The sequence below is a fragment of the Phaseolus vulgaris genome, chromosome 3, assembly GCF_000499845.2.
Source record: "Phaseolus vulgaris cultivar G19833 chromosome 3, P. vulgaris v2.0, whole genome shotgun sequence".
Taxonomy (NCBI): domain Eukaryota; kingdom Viridiplantae; phylum Streptophyta; class Magnoliopsida; order Fabales; family Fabaceae; genus Phaseolus; species Phaseolus vulgaris.
In genome coordinates this window covers 33856928-33872478 of record NC_023757.2, presented here as the reverse complement: position 1 = coordinate 33872478, position 15551 = coordinate 33856928, and the positions used below count along the sequence as shown (strand labels likewise).

General features: G+C 34.3%; 1 protein-coding gene across 2 annotated transcripts; it reads left to right on the top strand.

Moving 5' to 3' along the window:
* The first annotated feature begins 3802 nt into the window (after positions 1-3802).
* Positions 3803-15302, top strand: LOC137807250 (glycosyltransferase BC10-like). Of its 2 annotated transcripts, none has more exons than XM_068607768.1 (12): positions 3803-4133; positions 4765-5278; positions 5990-6020; positions 10066-10133; positions 11515-11615; positions 12027-12098; positions 12216-12306; positions 12783-12863; positions 13722-13781; positions 13864-13986; positions 14666-14704; positions 14786-15302. In XM_068607768.1, exons 2-12 carry the CDS (start codon positions 4844-4846, stop codon positions 14912-14914), a joined length of 1230 nt encoding a protein of 409 aa, XP_068463869.1. In that variant the 5' UTR covers positions 3803-4133; positions 4765-4843; the 3' UTR covers positions 14915-15302. The 2 variants fall into 2 exon arrangements, with proteins under 2 accessions (XP_068463869.1, XP_068463868.1); XM_068607767.1 differs by having other exon boundaries at positions 3871-4133; positions 5990-6024; positions 10070-10133.
* The last annotated feature ends 249 nt before the right edge of the window (positions 15303-15551 follow it).

The window sequence follows — 15551 nt, the reverse complement described above, 5'->3', positions numbered from 1 at the left end:
TGCATAGTTGCTTTTTTTTTATTTATTTTTATGCATTTTTGTTTTTGTATTTTTGTCTCCGCATGAAAAGCTAAATCTTTTTGGTTGATTCCGTTTTAATTTTCCATCGATGTCTCATTAATAAAAGTTTCGTTTTTTCAACTTTCTATAACAATTGTTTTAATCTTCTAATATCCTAGAAACTAGTTATTGTGAGAGGTTGTAATTGAAGACATGATTGATAGTCTTCATTATCTTAAACTTTGATTTTTTAGTTATTTCACGACGTTGTTCTAATTAATTTATCGAGCGCATGATTCAATAGAGAGGAGATAAACATTTCCATGAAATTTACACATGAAACAAAGTGGGTACAAATTAAACTAATAGATGCACGTGTTTACTGCCGAGCTTCAAGTTGAATTAGATTGATAGTATTATTATGGTCAGATGACCTCAAGTGGATGAATCCAATAGTGAAATCAGTCAAACATGCATCATCTATTAGTTTAATCTGTACCCATTTTGTTTAATGCATATACTCCATGTGAATGCTTATCTCATTTCTCTAGAATATACACCCAAGGAATTAATTAGAACAATCCAAACTAACTAAGAAACCAAAGTTTAAGATAAGGAAGACTCTTAATCACGAGTTCAACCTCTCACAAAGTTCAACCTCTCACAAAAACCAATCTCCCCGGAGATTAGAAGATTAAAACAACTACTATAGATAATTGAAAAATGAAACTTTTATTGACCAAAACCTCATAACTTCATGGGGAGTTACAAAGGAATCAACAAGTAAAGTTTCTAAAATATGAATTAACTTATTTTGTGTGAGTGGTCATCTATTTATAAGTCTTTATGGGGCTTGGATCTTTCACTGATTTCTCCAAGTTTTAGTGGCATATCATAGTATCATGTCATAAAATCTGAATATCATGTATAAAGTAGGTATAAAGTAGGAGTATTATATCATATAATTAGAGCATTTATGTGATATAATCAATGATATTGTATGATAAAATCAGTGTATTTAGAGAAATTAGGATATTGTGCTATAAAATCAATTTACGTGAAATCATATTAATTGTGTGTTAATAAGATTGATTTCCTTCATATATTTATCCAATGTTATTACATGGTGATAATTATGTGAGGGTTCATTAAGGATAGTTCCAAAACTCTTGGTTAATTTTACTTTGTCATGACCTTCTCACGACTTGGGTCAAAATAGGACACATCCGACTTTGACCATATCGGTATATGCCCGATCTGCACTTAGACGATACAATAATATAGAAAATTTAGTTCTTACTTCGGTGGAGAAAATCTTTCCTGTTTAGGTAGAAAAAAATCTCTAATACTTTGCATAAAATCTTCTAAAATATTTGATCCAAAGAAAACCACTTGAACTTTTGTATATTTAACCAATTCACAAAGATAAACACTTTTTTTTCATATCGTTTACTCTAAAAAAAACACAAAATTAACACAAATAATAATCAATGTCCAACTAAACTTAACTATATGAATCTTAATTAAAATAGTAAATTTATTCATTATTAAAGTCTAATAATTTATGATTAAAGTTACAAATTAATATTAATTTTATTTATATTAATTATTTACTTAAGTTAATTCTTGATTAGACTCACACTAATATAATATATATTTCATATTTATTTATATTAAAGTTGATATTGAAAAATAAACACTAAAAATTAACATTGATAATTTAAAGTTTACTGTATCTATAATATAAATTTAATACTATTTACTAACGTCAATTAACAATTGAAATTAAATATCTATTTTCTTGTAGAATAAATTTATACAATTTATTTCCAGACCCATTGTAACGAGTTTGATGTTATGTAATCTATTGCGGGACAAAAACACTCTAATGCCACTATGCAGTGATTTATGAGATTCGTTGCATTATATATGATAATCAATAATACATGGTAGAAAGTTGATTTATGTAATTTTGCTAAACATAAATTTTAGATAAAACAGAGAATATATAAGTTCTTAATATTTTTATGCATATTTTTATTTAAATTAATTTTACAGAATAAATTATTTATACTTCAAAAAAGTGGTGGGAAGGATTACTTTTAAGTTTGTCACAGATATGTATATGCATTGAGTTTTAAAAAATTCACCCTCCAATATAATAAATAAATGTTGATTTAGTCAAATTTATGTGTTTTCCTTATTAATTTAATATAGTCAAACTCACCCTTAGTCGAAATTGATCAAGTTGGATAATTTGGGTCTCAAGTTTGAAATTCTTTTATGCTAAAATTTGTAATTTTAATACATATTTTTAGTAACAAATGGATAAACATCTAAATTTATATTTTTAGACCAGTAACAAGTTTACCAAAATGAATTAGACTGAGCCGTTTTTTCTTATTTTTTACTCGAATAAAAGGATATTTCTTATAAAAATGAAAATGATTTCCTACAGTAATTACTTGTTTTTAGGTCATTATTCTGTATGAAAGGTGTTGAACTTTTGGTTCAAGACTTTCTTGACTTCATTTGAAGTGGAAAACGAAAGAACATGTAACCCCCACAAGTTGGAGTTTGGTACAGTAAACGTGTTGCGCATTCTCAATCGTTGATCCTTTCAACCATTCTCATTTTTTTATTTTCTTTTTATGTTTTGAATAATTTCCCTATTATGCAGTCCTAAATTCTATTATGTTTTGAATGTTTTGATCTTCTTATATTTTAATATAACCTATAACTTAATGTTAACACAATATTAAAAAAATTTATATATATTAAAAAGCACTAATGTAGAGGGAGCAACATAAACTTTATTTGGATTAGGTGATAAAAAAATAAACAAAAATGAAAGAAAGAGAAAAATAATACTAATGTGTAGAATGGGAGATTGATGATTCAATTGAGTAAAAGATGGTAAGAGTAAGTAATTTTTTTTGGTAAGAATTACATTAAATAAAATTGCAAATAAATTAAGAAAGGTATTTTTGTGCAATGTATATTTTTATAATAATGAAGTAATAACCTTTTCTAATCCATACAAAATAAATGTGCTTTATTTTTTTTTTCAATTTCTTAAACTATTTTTATGTTTCCGCAACATTTGTTTTTTTTCTTCCACAGTTGCACTTTATTTTCAATAAATTTAAAAAACACGTACTTTTGCATCTTTTTATTTTATTTAACTATATTTTAAATATATTTAACTTTTAATTTTATTTAAAAAATTTATATTTTTACCGTGAAATACTATTTTTCCTTTTAAAGTTGAAGTAATTGAGTGTGGAGTAGAGTATTTTAAATCATAAATTTCTTAACATTTTTTCTTAAGTAAAAAAATCCACAGAAATCAGCACTTTTGTTATTTTTCCTAATTTAGTATAAGTAGTATTAATTTGCATTAAAGTTGATCAATAACAAATTTGACTTTGTTGAATGGAACGGAACGGAAGGCATTACATGTCAGAAGTGCCCGCTGATTGGGTCGATATTCCAGAAACTTTGGTTGGAACAAGCAAACGCTGGAAGAACCAAACGCGCTTCTATTTGGCGTGGCCCCAATTAAACTGTAATTAAAAAAATAATAGATATACAACCAAAATATTGATACGTGTGGACAAGTATTTTTAGTTTTTTATTTTAAAAAAAAGAGAATCTCTGTTAAAATGTTGATGCTAACAAATCGTCATTCCTGTAGTTGACAAAGGAACAGTTATTTCTGTTGTTGTAAATAAAATTATTGAAATTAACTCTAAAACTAAAATTTGAAATATTTAAAGAGATAAATTTAAGAGGGTATTTTGAAGCGTTGAAATTAATTTTGAAAGTTTTAAAATTTAATTATATAAAATATGAAAAGAAAAAAAAGGCAGCGCCAACCAATGGGTGAGGCGAAGAAAGAAACGGAGAGGAAGAGTGTGTTTGTTCCGAAAGTGGTAGCAGCACACAGAGGGAGTTGAGTCGAATTTTGTTTATTAATTTAATTAACTGAGAAAGGGTTTGAATCCTTTTTTCAGGCACACTATTCTGATTCTTGGTTCCTTTGCCCTAGATCTTTCTCTCTCAATCATTAGATTTGATTTACCTTAATCCATATCAATCTTTTTTTCCTTCGCTCAACTCCACCATTTCGGGTACTCCTCTCATTGCTTTCTCTCTCCCTCTTCTTGATTTCAAATTAATATCTTCGCTTAATTGTTGGGGGTTTAAGGGTGAACAAACTATTTTCTTTTTCTTTTTCTTTTTTCTTGTAAATAAATTTGGTGAGATTGTTTAGTGTCTTGCAAGTTTTTTTTGTTATACACTCTCTGTTACCGAACAGGGGTTTCAACGTCTTTCTGATTTTGACCCCTCGGTCCTTGTTGAGATTATTTAGTTTGTTTCGGATGTTGTGTTTTTGTTCAATAGTTTCTTTGTTTTAGCTATTAGGATACTCCGAAACTTCGAATAGGTTGGTCCCTGCCCCTGTCCTGCTGTTAAGATTTTGTTAATACTCGGTAGCGTGAGTAATTAATTGCTTGAGTTTTTGCATGTTGCGAGCATTTTTTTTTTCTCTTCATTCGTCCTTGTTTCTTAGAGTGGCGGAATATTTAGTAAAATTAGAAGAAAGGTTAGGTGGATGAGGCGTTGTCGTCTATCTTTGTCTCTCTTTTGATATCTTGAGGGTTGTTATTCATTTGCTTGGTGTGGATTTCGGTGAAGAATTGAGTGGATGAAAAGGGTGACTTTGTTTCTTGTTTGCTAATACACTCATTTTGTTTTCAGAATTTTCTGCATCAATCTGTCAGTTAATTGTACAGTATATGCCCTTGGTTTCTGTGGGTTTGAGTGAGGGTGCACGTGGATGTTAAAGAGATTTGCTGGAGGTGAAAACTGTGATGCATTTGCATTGATGAAGACAGAAAAAGGTTGGCGTTTAGGCAGCATGGGTGATATGCAAATACTGCCTGGTTCTCGCCACCGTCCTCCCATGAAGAAGCCCATGTGGATTATTATCTTGGTGTTGTTTGTGTGTGTCTTTCTAATCTGCGCTTATATCTACCCACCAAAAGGCAATTCGGCCTGCTATGTTTTTTCTTCCAGAGGGTGCAAGGGTTTTGTTGATTGGCTTCCACCTATGCCTGCAAGAGAATACACCGATGAGGAGATTGCGTCACGTGTTGTGATTAAGGATATTTTGAACTCACCGGCAATTGTTACAAGAAAATCAAAAGTTGCCTTCATGTTTTTGTCACCTGGCTCTCTGCCATTCGAAAAATTGTGGGACAAGTTTTTCCAAGTAAGATTTGTTACCTGTCTAATCTTATATATTCAAGCTGTTGTTTTTCAGTTCTTACGTTGGAAGACAGTCAATGTTCCTCTTTGAAATGGATTTGTGACATCTGTTTTATCACGAAGAAGATAGCCAGTTTGGTAGTGTATAGATATCCTGCATTTCTTTTATCTATTAGAAAATTAGCTTGTTGTGTACTTAAATGACACCGAATTTGTCTATGATTGAAACTCCCTTATTGTATTTGATGGTTCTTTTATTAAAAGTGACTGCTAAAATAAACATAAATTGTCAGGACATGGGAGAATTTGAGAATTTCATTCTTTCAGTCAGAAAACTGTATTGAACTTATTAGGAAAAAAAGCTTCTTATTATAGAACCTTTAGCTGGCTGGCACTGGTGCTTTGGATGAAAATTATTTGTGGTCTCTCTTGCTTTTGGGGGATGGTTGGCTAAGGAGAGTGTTGCATGATTTAAATAATTAAAACCGTCTGTATTTTTTATTCAGTATTTTACAACTCAAGATGCAAAATATGTTTTACATTTCTAACAATTAGTTAATAATAGATTCTGTCCTCATTCATGAATTGTAGTGAACACATGCATCAGTTAGTTTGTTTCTGTAATTTCCTTGGTTGGTAGTTGGTTTGCTCTCTTCTGAATCGTGTTTATCTTGTGGTTTGCGTTTACCTGGAAGATGCTACTCCTTTTTTGTAGGGTCACGAAGGAAAGTTCTCTGTTTATGTGCATGCTGTTGGGAAAAACGGGTAATTTTCCCACTAAAACAAAACTCTAACAGAGCTACCCGACAAATAATATTGAATAAATAAAGCGGAATAATAAAAGAGATAAAGAGGAAAGAACACACCCGAAAATTGTTAACGGAGTTCGGCCTGTTTAGCCTAATCTCCGAGCACAGCAAAAACAGCTCACTTTTATTACTATGAGAGAAGATATTACAAATTGGGATATTTAACAGTGAAGGAGAAGAGTTTAATTTATAACCCCCAAACCTCCTTCCCAAACAATGAACCCACCGATGTGGGACTTGGGATTAAGCCAAAATCAACAAATCTCCACCTTGGCTTAATTTCAAGTCTCACCTAAAACAAATCTTCTCAAAACATAACAAAAACAAACTTTACAGTGCTTCAAATTTGCGCCTCCGGACGCCAACTTCAAATGTGCAAGATATTAACCAAGTCTAAACAGTGTTCAAACTTGGTCCTTGTAACCACCTTGGTGAGCATATCTGCAGGATTCTCCGTAGTGTGAATCTTCTGGAGAACAATCTCCTCTTCTTCGAGAATCTCACGCACAAAGTGATAGCGAACATCAATGTGCTTCGTCCGTGCATGAAAGACTTGATTCTTTGCTAAATGAATAGCACTCTGACTGTCAGAATATAACTCAAGTTGTTTCTGACCAACTCCCAAGTCTTTAAGCAACCCATGAAGCCAAATTGCTTCCTTCACAGCCTCTGTAATCGCCATATACTCTGCCTCTGTCGTAGACAAAGCCACCGTAGACTGCAAGGTAGACTTCCAACTAACTGGCGCTTTTGCTAAAGTGAACAAATAACCAGTAGTAGACCGTCGCTTATCCAAATCACCTGCATAATCAGAATCACAATATCCAACTATGCATTGACCAAGTGATTTATCTTGCTCAAATGTCAATCCAACATCTAAGGTATTTTGGAGGTACCGTAGAATCCATCTCACAGCTTGCCAATGACCCTTGCCCGGATCATGCATGTACCTACTAACAACACTCACAGCCTGTGAAATATCTGGTCTTGTACACACCATTGCATACATCAAGCTTCCAACTGCATTTGCATATGGGACTTTCGCCATGTATTCTCGTTCTTCATTAGTCGTCGGAGATAAACAGCTACTCAATTTCAAATGAGGAGCAAGTGGGGTACTTACAGGTTTTGTATCTTCGTGTATACCAAAACGTTGTAGTACCTTCTGCAAATACTGCTTCTGTGACAGCCAAAGTTTTCCCCTCTCTCTGTCCCTGTTTATCTCCATGCCGAGAATCTTCTTGGCTTCCCCCAAATCCTTCATCTCGAACTCTTTACTCAACTGAGCCTTTAACCTGTCAATCTCAACTTGGCTCTTTGCTGCAATCAGCATATCATCAACATATAAGAGTAAGTAAATGTAGGAACCATCTTCAAGTCTGCGCAAATACACACAGTGATCATATTTGCTTCTCTTGTACTTCTGATCCTTCATGAACTTATCAAATCGTTTGTACCACTGTCTCGGAGATTGTTTCAGTCCATACAACGATTTGCTAAGTTTACAAACCCAATCTTCTTTACCATCAACCTTGTATCCTTCTGGTTGAGTCATATAGATTTCCTCCTCCAAATCACCGTGTAGGAACGCGGTCTTTACATCAAGTTGAGCAAGCTCCAAATTCAACTGTGCTACCAAGGCCAACAAAATTCGAATGGAGGAATGTTTAACAACTGGAGAAAATACCTCATTATAATCAATTCCCTCCCTCTGAGCAAAGCCTTTAGCAACCAACCTTGCCTTGTAGCGAACATCTTCTTTATTAGGAAATCCTTCTTTCTTTGCAAATACCCATTTGCACCCAATTGCCTTCTTACCTTTCGGTAATTGTGCCAGCTTCCACGTCTTGTTCTTCTTCAAAGACTGCATCTCCTCTTCCATCGCACCTGCCCAATTACCACTCTCTGAACTCAGAATGGCTTCTGGGTAAGTGGATGGAATGTCATCAACAACTGGAAGTGCATAGGCAACCATATCCATGAAACGAGCAGGCTTCTGAATATCTCGTCTCTGTCTTCTAACTGCAATTGGCGCTGATTGCTGTTGAGATTCTTGGGTAGGAACCTCTTCCTCATCTGACTCTTCTTCTACCATAGGAGAGTCACTTGTGGTATTTCGTGTTGGGATCACCACTGTCGGCTCAAACTCCACCTGCTTCCGGGCACACTCCACCTGTTGCGGAGTACTATCAGCTCCTTCTGGATTTACCTTCTTTAACATGGCAGATTCATCAAAGGTAACATCCCTGCTGATAATCGTCTTCTTTGCCTCTAGACACCACAAACGGTATCCCTTCACTCCAGGACTAAAGCCCATGAAAAGAGCTTTCTTTGCCCGTGGATCCAACTTTGATTCAATCACATGATAATATGCAATAGAACCAAAAACATGCAAAGAATCATAATCAGTTGCAGGTTTTCCAGACCATACCTCTAACGGGGTTTTGCCATCTATAGCAGATGATGGCAAACGATTGACGAGATGTTGAGCGTATGTCACAGCCTCAGCCCAAAACTCTCTGCCTAACTCAGCATTAGACAACATACAACGAACTTTCTCCACAAGTGTCTTGTTCATACGCTCCGAAACCCCATTCTGCTGTGGTGTTTTTCTAACAGTGAAGTGCCGAACTATGCCACAATCTTGGCATACCTTCAGGAACGGATCACTCTTGTATTCTCCTCCATTATCTGTTCGGAGAACCTTAATCTTCCTTCCTGTCTGGTTTTCAACTTGAGCTTTCCACTTAAGGAAAATTCCAAGCACATCATTTTTGTTCTTCATAGTAAACACCCAAACTCTCCTGGAAAAATCATCAACAAAAGTGACAAAATAATGCCTACCTCCGATTGACGGAGTCTTGGCAGGTCCCCACACATCTGAATGCACATAATCCAGAATACCCTTGGTATTGTGAATTGCAGTGCCAAACTTCACTCTTCGTTGTTTTCCCAGAACACAATGCTCACAAAATTCAAGTTTGCAAGCCTTCGTACCTTTCAACAATCCTTGCTTGGTAAGAATTTGCAAGGATTTCTCTCCAGCATGTCCCAACCTCATATGCCACAACTTCGTTGCCTCAGCATCCTTCTTAGTGCTAGAAGTTGTTGTCGCTACTGTCCCCACCACTGTACTACCTTGGTAGTAATACAAATTGTTCTTCCTCACGCCTTTCAACATCACCAGTGCTCCTGAAGTTGCTTTAAGAATTCCATCTCGCATCGTCACAACTAGGCCTTTAGATTCTAAAGCCCCCAATGAGATGAGATTCTTCTTCAACTTTGGCACGTACCGTACATCCCGCAAAATTCTGGTGGATCCATCGTGATTCCGCAACTTGATTGAACCTATCCCGACTGTCTTACATGGATTATCATTACCCATGTAAACAACCCCGCCATCGAGTTCTTGAAAATCAAAGAACCATTCCCGAATGGGACACATATGATAGGTACAACCTGAATCCAATATCCACTCATCTGGATGCAATGATGCTGAAAGCGAGACAATCAACACATCACTTTTGCTTTCTGCAACATTTGCATCTTGCAGAGCCTTCCCTTCTTGATCCGAATTTGCCATTACAGACTCACAATATAATATTCAATATTACAAATAATTTCAAACAACCCAAGGCGAACCTTCGGCTCTTGATACCACTTGTTGGGAAAAACGGGTAATTTTCCCACTAAAACAAAACTCTAACAGAGCTACCCGACAAATAATATTGAATAAATAAAGCGGAATAATAAAAGAGATAAAGAGGAAAGAACACACCCGAAAATTGTTAACGGAGTTCGGCCTGTTTAGCCTAATCTCCGAGCACAGCAAAAACAGCTCACTTTTATTACTATGAGAGAAGATATTACAAATTGGGATATTTAACAGTGAAGGAGAAGAGTTTAATTTATAACCCCCAAACCTCCTTCCCAAACAATGAACCCACCGATGTGGGACTTGGGATTAAGCCAAAATCAACACATGCGTCCAAGACAAAGCCAGTTCATGTGAGTCGATATTTTGTTAATCGGGATGTACGCAGTGACCAGGTACATATTTTCTTCTTATTATTCAGTTTACTATCGTTTATGAATTGTAATGTCTTAATAAAATGTTAAAATAAATATTATTCTCTTATGTGAATCATATTTCCATAGGGTGTTTGTTTTTAACTTTTTATTTAAAGAAAAAAGGTTCTTTTAATAAAAAGGCATGCTTAAAGAAGTCATAGTAATGTGTAAGCAAATACCTTAAGTTTTTTTCTCTCTAATAATAAGCTAAAATTGTAGTTTTCGACACAGCTGTGTCACAGAATGTGACTTGTATTTTATTTGGGGAAATTGTACTTACTTCTAAATGTGACAATGACACCACTACTAGATATTAGCAAACACTCAAGTCCCTTCGAGTGTATTACCTTTATTTCTTTTTAAGTGTCATTTAAAGTTTTTGTACACAGATCCAGAAAAATAAGAAATTTTTACTTTCTCCTTAAGTAGTTATAAAGTTTTGTAGTTTACTGATTTTAATTTATAATCTAAAATGAATGCATGAGTTGTTTTTCATGTCCACTTTTGCAATACATGTGTAAATTGATTAAAAATCAGGTGGAAAGTAAAGCCGTAATTGAGAAAAAATAAGAAATGTTCTTGAACATTGAAAACAACAGTTAGAAGATCTCGGAGAGTAATAAATAAAGAAGTGTTTGTGTCACTTTATTAAATAACATAAGAGTGATGATTAACACAGGAAAGATGAGTCTTTATTTAGGGGAATATTAGTGTCATTTAACAAGATTCCAGTGGAGACTAGTGTAATTTTCCATATTTTTATGCTTAAACAAACAGTAGTTAACTGTACTTGACTTAATGTTTTGAACTCACGACTTATGATTTTAGGGAAATAGAATTGTTGAATTGAGTTGAGAGATTAACAGATTATTTAACTATTTAATTCATGATTTGGAAATACAATGCTGTAATAGCTCCACATCATAGACATTTTGCTTAATCCAGAGCAGAAAGAAAGAAGAAATAGTAGCCCCATTACCTGGCCTCATGAGTTGTCAAATTTTGTTGTGGTAACCCAAAATGAAAGCACAAAGTTCTGTTGCACACTTTCATTCTTGTTAAATGAGATAAAGTATAGGTTCTATTCGGTGGAATAAGCAGAGAAGTAAACAAGTTCTGTGTGACTTTAAACTCTCTGAATTTATTTTATTTAAACAATGTTGTATCTAATTAATATTAATTGGTATTTTCTCGAAATAATTCTGAATGTGTTTTTTTTTGGTGCTGGTGAATGTGTTTTTTAAATTCAACGGTTTATGTTTTAGCCAGCAATAATGACAGCAAGTGTAATTGGCCGTTGTTTTCCAACAGTCTCTGGTTTTGTAGTGAGCAATTCTTTTAATCAGAAGTCTTGTGGCAGGTGATTTGGGGTAAAATTTCTATGGTTGATGCAGAGAGGCGGCTATTAGCAAATGCCCTTCAAGATCCTGACAACCAGCAATTTGTTCTACTGTCTGATAGGTAAACTGTTAAATGTATTATGAGTTTTCTTTTAATTCTGTTCTTACGGATTAATTACTTTTAGACATTAACATGTTTTTTGTTCCTATAAGTATGATTTCGTTTTGTTTTTGTCCATAATTTTTTTCCGTTGTTTTAGTCCTCCTAAATTTTAAATCTTTTAAAAATTGTCTCTGTCACTAATTAGCAGTGACATGACATATATGTCTAATCATGTCATAATAGCTTCATATTGAGGTGACATGGTTGATGCTTGCAATGTTTTCCCAAAATAATTTAAATTTTACAATGGCTAAAATTAACCAAAAATTAGGGGACTAAAACCACATTAGAGCATATTTTTAGGGATTAAAAATATACTCAGTTTTATAGGTTTTATCAACTTCTGATTTGTATATATTGGTTTTGCAGCTGTGTGCCTCTGTATCATTTTGATTATATTTACAACTATCTGATGCATACAAATATCAGCTTTGTTGACTGGTACGACAATCTCCTCTGGGTTTTCATTGAGATAATATAATAGCCATTCTTCTCTGTGCTTTCTGCTGTCTATTTGACATATTTTTACTAATGTGAGCTTTTACTTTCTCTTATTAGCTTTAAGGATCCCGGTCCTCATGGAAATGGCAGGTATTCAGATCACATGCTTCCTGAAGTTGAGGTGAAGGACTTTAGAAAGGGTGCACAGGTATATTCTTGCTAAAGTCTCGGTGGAGCTTGGAATTCAACATTTAAAATAGAAATACTGCCTACTGACATACAATGAATTTTTGATTTGAGCATAGTATTTTGGCTTACTTTATTTAACAATTGCACTTTTCACAAGATACCAACTGGATAATTGGAAGTTGCCATTGTTTCATACCCTTTTGTGTGATTTGTATCAATAGGCTATACATAACTCACTACAGAATTGAGTTTTGTCATAGAAACTTGGTGACATCGTCAATAAAAAGAATAATACTTTATCTTCTGTGAAATTCCTTCTATGCCTATGGTCACCCAATTAGTGTCCTATTGTCATTCAATATCACCACACACCTATTCCTTTAGGATTTTATTCACCAATAGTCCGAGTCTTTGGATGCTAAGAAAACACACACACACACACACATATATAAATAACCCATTTGTCTCTGTCTCATTATTTATCTTCCCCTGCAGTGGTTTGCTATGAAACGGCAGCATGCAATTATAGTGATGGCCGATAGCCTGTATTATTCAAAATTCCGGTCTTACTGCCAGGTGAAGTTGTTTTCATATATTGTTGGGATTAATATTTAAAGCAGTTTTTTTTGTATATTAGTTAAATTTTTCTGTGTTAACTTGTATTTAACCTTATTATTTAATTCTACATAAAATTTGTACTCATCAAGCCAAGCAAATTTAGTATTTCTTGAGGTTCAAGATGCTAAGTTTCTGATTGTGTGTTTTGCTTATCCTTAATCATATTATTTTTAAGCAATATATGGATATTGCATTTTGTTATTTGTATTTTTTTTTAATAATTTTTCTCCAAAATATAGAAGACTTACAGAAAGCATTTGCTTTATACAACTCCCTTTTTCGCATTGAAAAAAAATAAAAAGCGTGAGTCCACTGTAGATTCCATGGCTACTGCTGTGTATGCCCCTGCACTTTACAGGTATGGGGTGTCGCAAAAATTCGGAAAGAGAATGGCAATGTGGAATGCCAAAAAGTGTTAGCACCTTTGATATTGTTGGTCTTATCTTGCATGCCAGTGTTGCTGATGTGATTAAGGTGATTGGACCATATATGTTCTAATAATTTAAAATTTTAAATCCCATAAATGTACTGCCGTGTAAACTAGAAAAGAAATACCTTATCGACCCGGGGTACATTGAGAAGATACGCAAATGGTATGTATGGAGTCATATTGTGCACCAGTCTTGTGGGTCACTTGGTTAATGCACCATTTAGTCTAAAGAGGGGAGGGGAAGGCTTTTAATGAAATGGGAGGATAGCGACGAGGATGGGAGGGAAGTCTTGTTTGCTTCACAAAGGGAAGGGAGGAGAAATAAACAGATTTATTTTACATACTACAGATTCAGGACTCTGATGTGAAATTTGTTATTATTGCAGCCCGGTTTGGACGGTCGGAATTGCATTGCTGATGAGCATTACTTGCCAACCTTCTTCCAGGTGAGAGTTTGAATTGTAATACAGTTCTTCTGTTTTAACATTTTTCATTCTTAAGCTAATTAGCCTATGTCTCTGGTTTTAGATGGTTGATCCTGGTGGAATTGCAAACTGGTCATTAACTCATGTTGACTGGTCTGAGAGAAAATGGCACCCAAAATCTTATAGGGCTCAGGATGTAACTTACGAACTTTTGAAGAATATCACGGTATAGTTCTGCTAGAACTCTAAATTTTACAACAGTACATATTCATTCTTTTCTGTGAGTAACAATGAGACGAGAAGGGGATAACCTTGTTGAGGGTAAACCTCTGGCATCACAACACCTCACAGTCTTTATCTGTTTGGATATCTAAGAATGGGTTAAATGGAATGGATTAAAACCTTTTGGAAGTCTTTAAGTTTTGTTTCATCGTTCGATGGTGAGTAGAATAAAGAAAATTAGTAAATTGTAAGTTATCCAACAACCCAAAATTGGGGAAAAGAAATGCTGAGATATTGGATGAATTGGGATGGAATTAATTGCATCCTAATTGACACAATCCATGTTATGGAATGGAAATCTAAAATTGAATGAAAACTAAATTTAAATGGTAATGCATAAGAAAATTTGAATTAAAGTTTCTTAAATGTAGTGATATGCGTCAAAGTGTTCTCTTGGTATTGGCAATTCTCTCCCCTCTCCCCCTCTCTTAAGTTATAGTAAAATACACCATTAGACTTTTAAGGAAAAGTAAAACAGACATAGGGGTGGGGGGTTCCCTTTCTACACCTAGTATTTTTGTTTAGCAAGTGTGCTGCAACAGTTAACCTCTTTCAACTTAGCATTGTCTTTTTTTTTTTCAAGTTTAGTGCATGAATATTAACAATAATTGTTATTTTTGCAGTCCATCGACGTCAGCGTGCACGTAACCAGTGATGAGAAGGTATGATACATGAGAGCTTTACTCATCTGTTTAATAGAGGATGAATTAACCAGCTTGATGAAATATCTTGTGTTTCCACAGAAAGAAGTGCAAAGCTGGCCTTGCTTATGGAACGGGATTCAGAAGCCATGCTACTTATTTGCTAGGAAATTCACTCCTGAAACACTGGATAATTTGTTGCATCTATTTTCCAATTATTCAGCACCATGAGCCTGCTATTTTGATCTATTCTTTGGTCGAAAAAAGTTGTTACTTTCGGCCCCCATCTTGGTTTCTCATATGACATGAGACTTGTAAATTGCAGCAGCATTATTGAGGCCTGATCGCCTACCAGCCACATATATTGAGTGCAAGGTGAACTGGCCATGGATTTCGGGTGGCTTAACATGAACAGAAGAGGAGGCTGACGATTCAGTGTTCCTTCCTTTGGGATGGATGGCTTATTTTTTTCCTTCCATTTCGGTTATATTTTGCCTGATAGATTTTGGAGGAATCATATCAACTCACTATGGTTGTTCATCTTTGTAAAACATGGCAGTTGTTTAGTTGAAAACACATTACTGTTCATTCTGAAATTCATTTGTCCATTCTTGTGCTATCTCTTTGTGATGCAATTTTGTAGCCTCTTTGTCAGCGTTTCTGTCCAGCTGTAAGTGACGTTAGTTAGCATTGACTCTTCCATAAGTTTTGAATTTGAAATTTACCTTGAGGAAGTGTAATTCTAATTTTGAAAATAATCTTGCACTGATATTTAGTTGAACGTATCATTTCTTGAATCAGCCAACAAAGATAGAGACGATCACAAGAAAAAGTTTAACATTTATACAATCGTTAAAGTTTTCTTTTT

Bases quoted from the DNA above. Each gene is read 5' to 3' on its own strand.
- LOC137807250 (XM_068607768.1), top strand. From the start codon at position 4,844: ATGTTAAAGAGATTTGCTGGAGGTGAAAACTGTGATGCATTTGCATTG. The intron at 12,099-12,215 runs GTACGACAATCT...TTCTCTTATTAG, and splicing joins AATATCAGCTTTGTTGACTG to CTTTAAGGATCCCGGTCCTC. The intron at 13,782-13,863 runs GTGAGAGTTTGA...CTCTGGTTTTAG, and splicing joins ACTTGCCAACCTTCTTCCAG to ATGGTTGATCCTGGTGGAAT.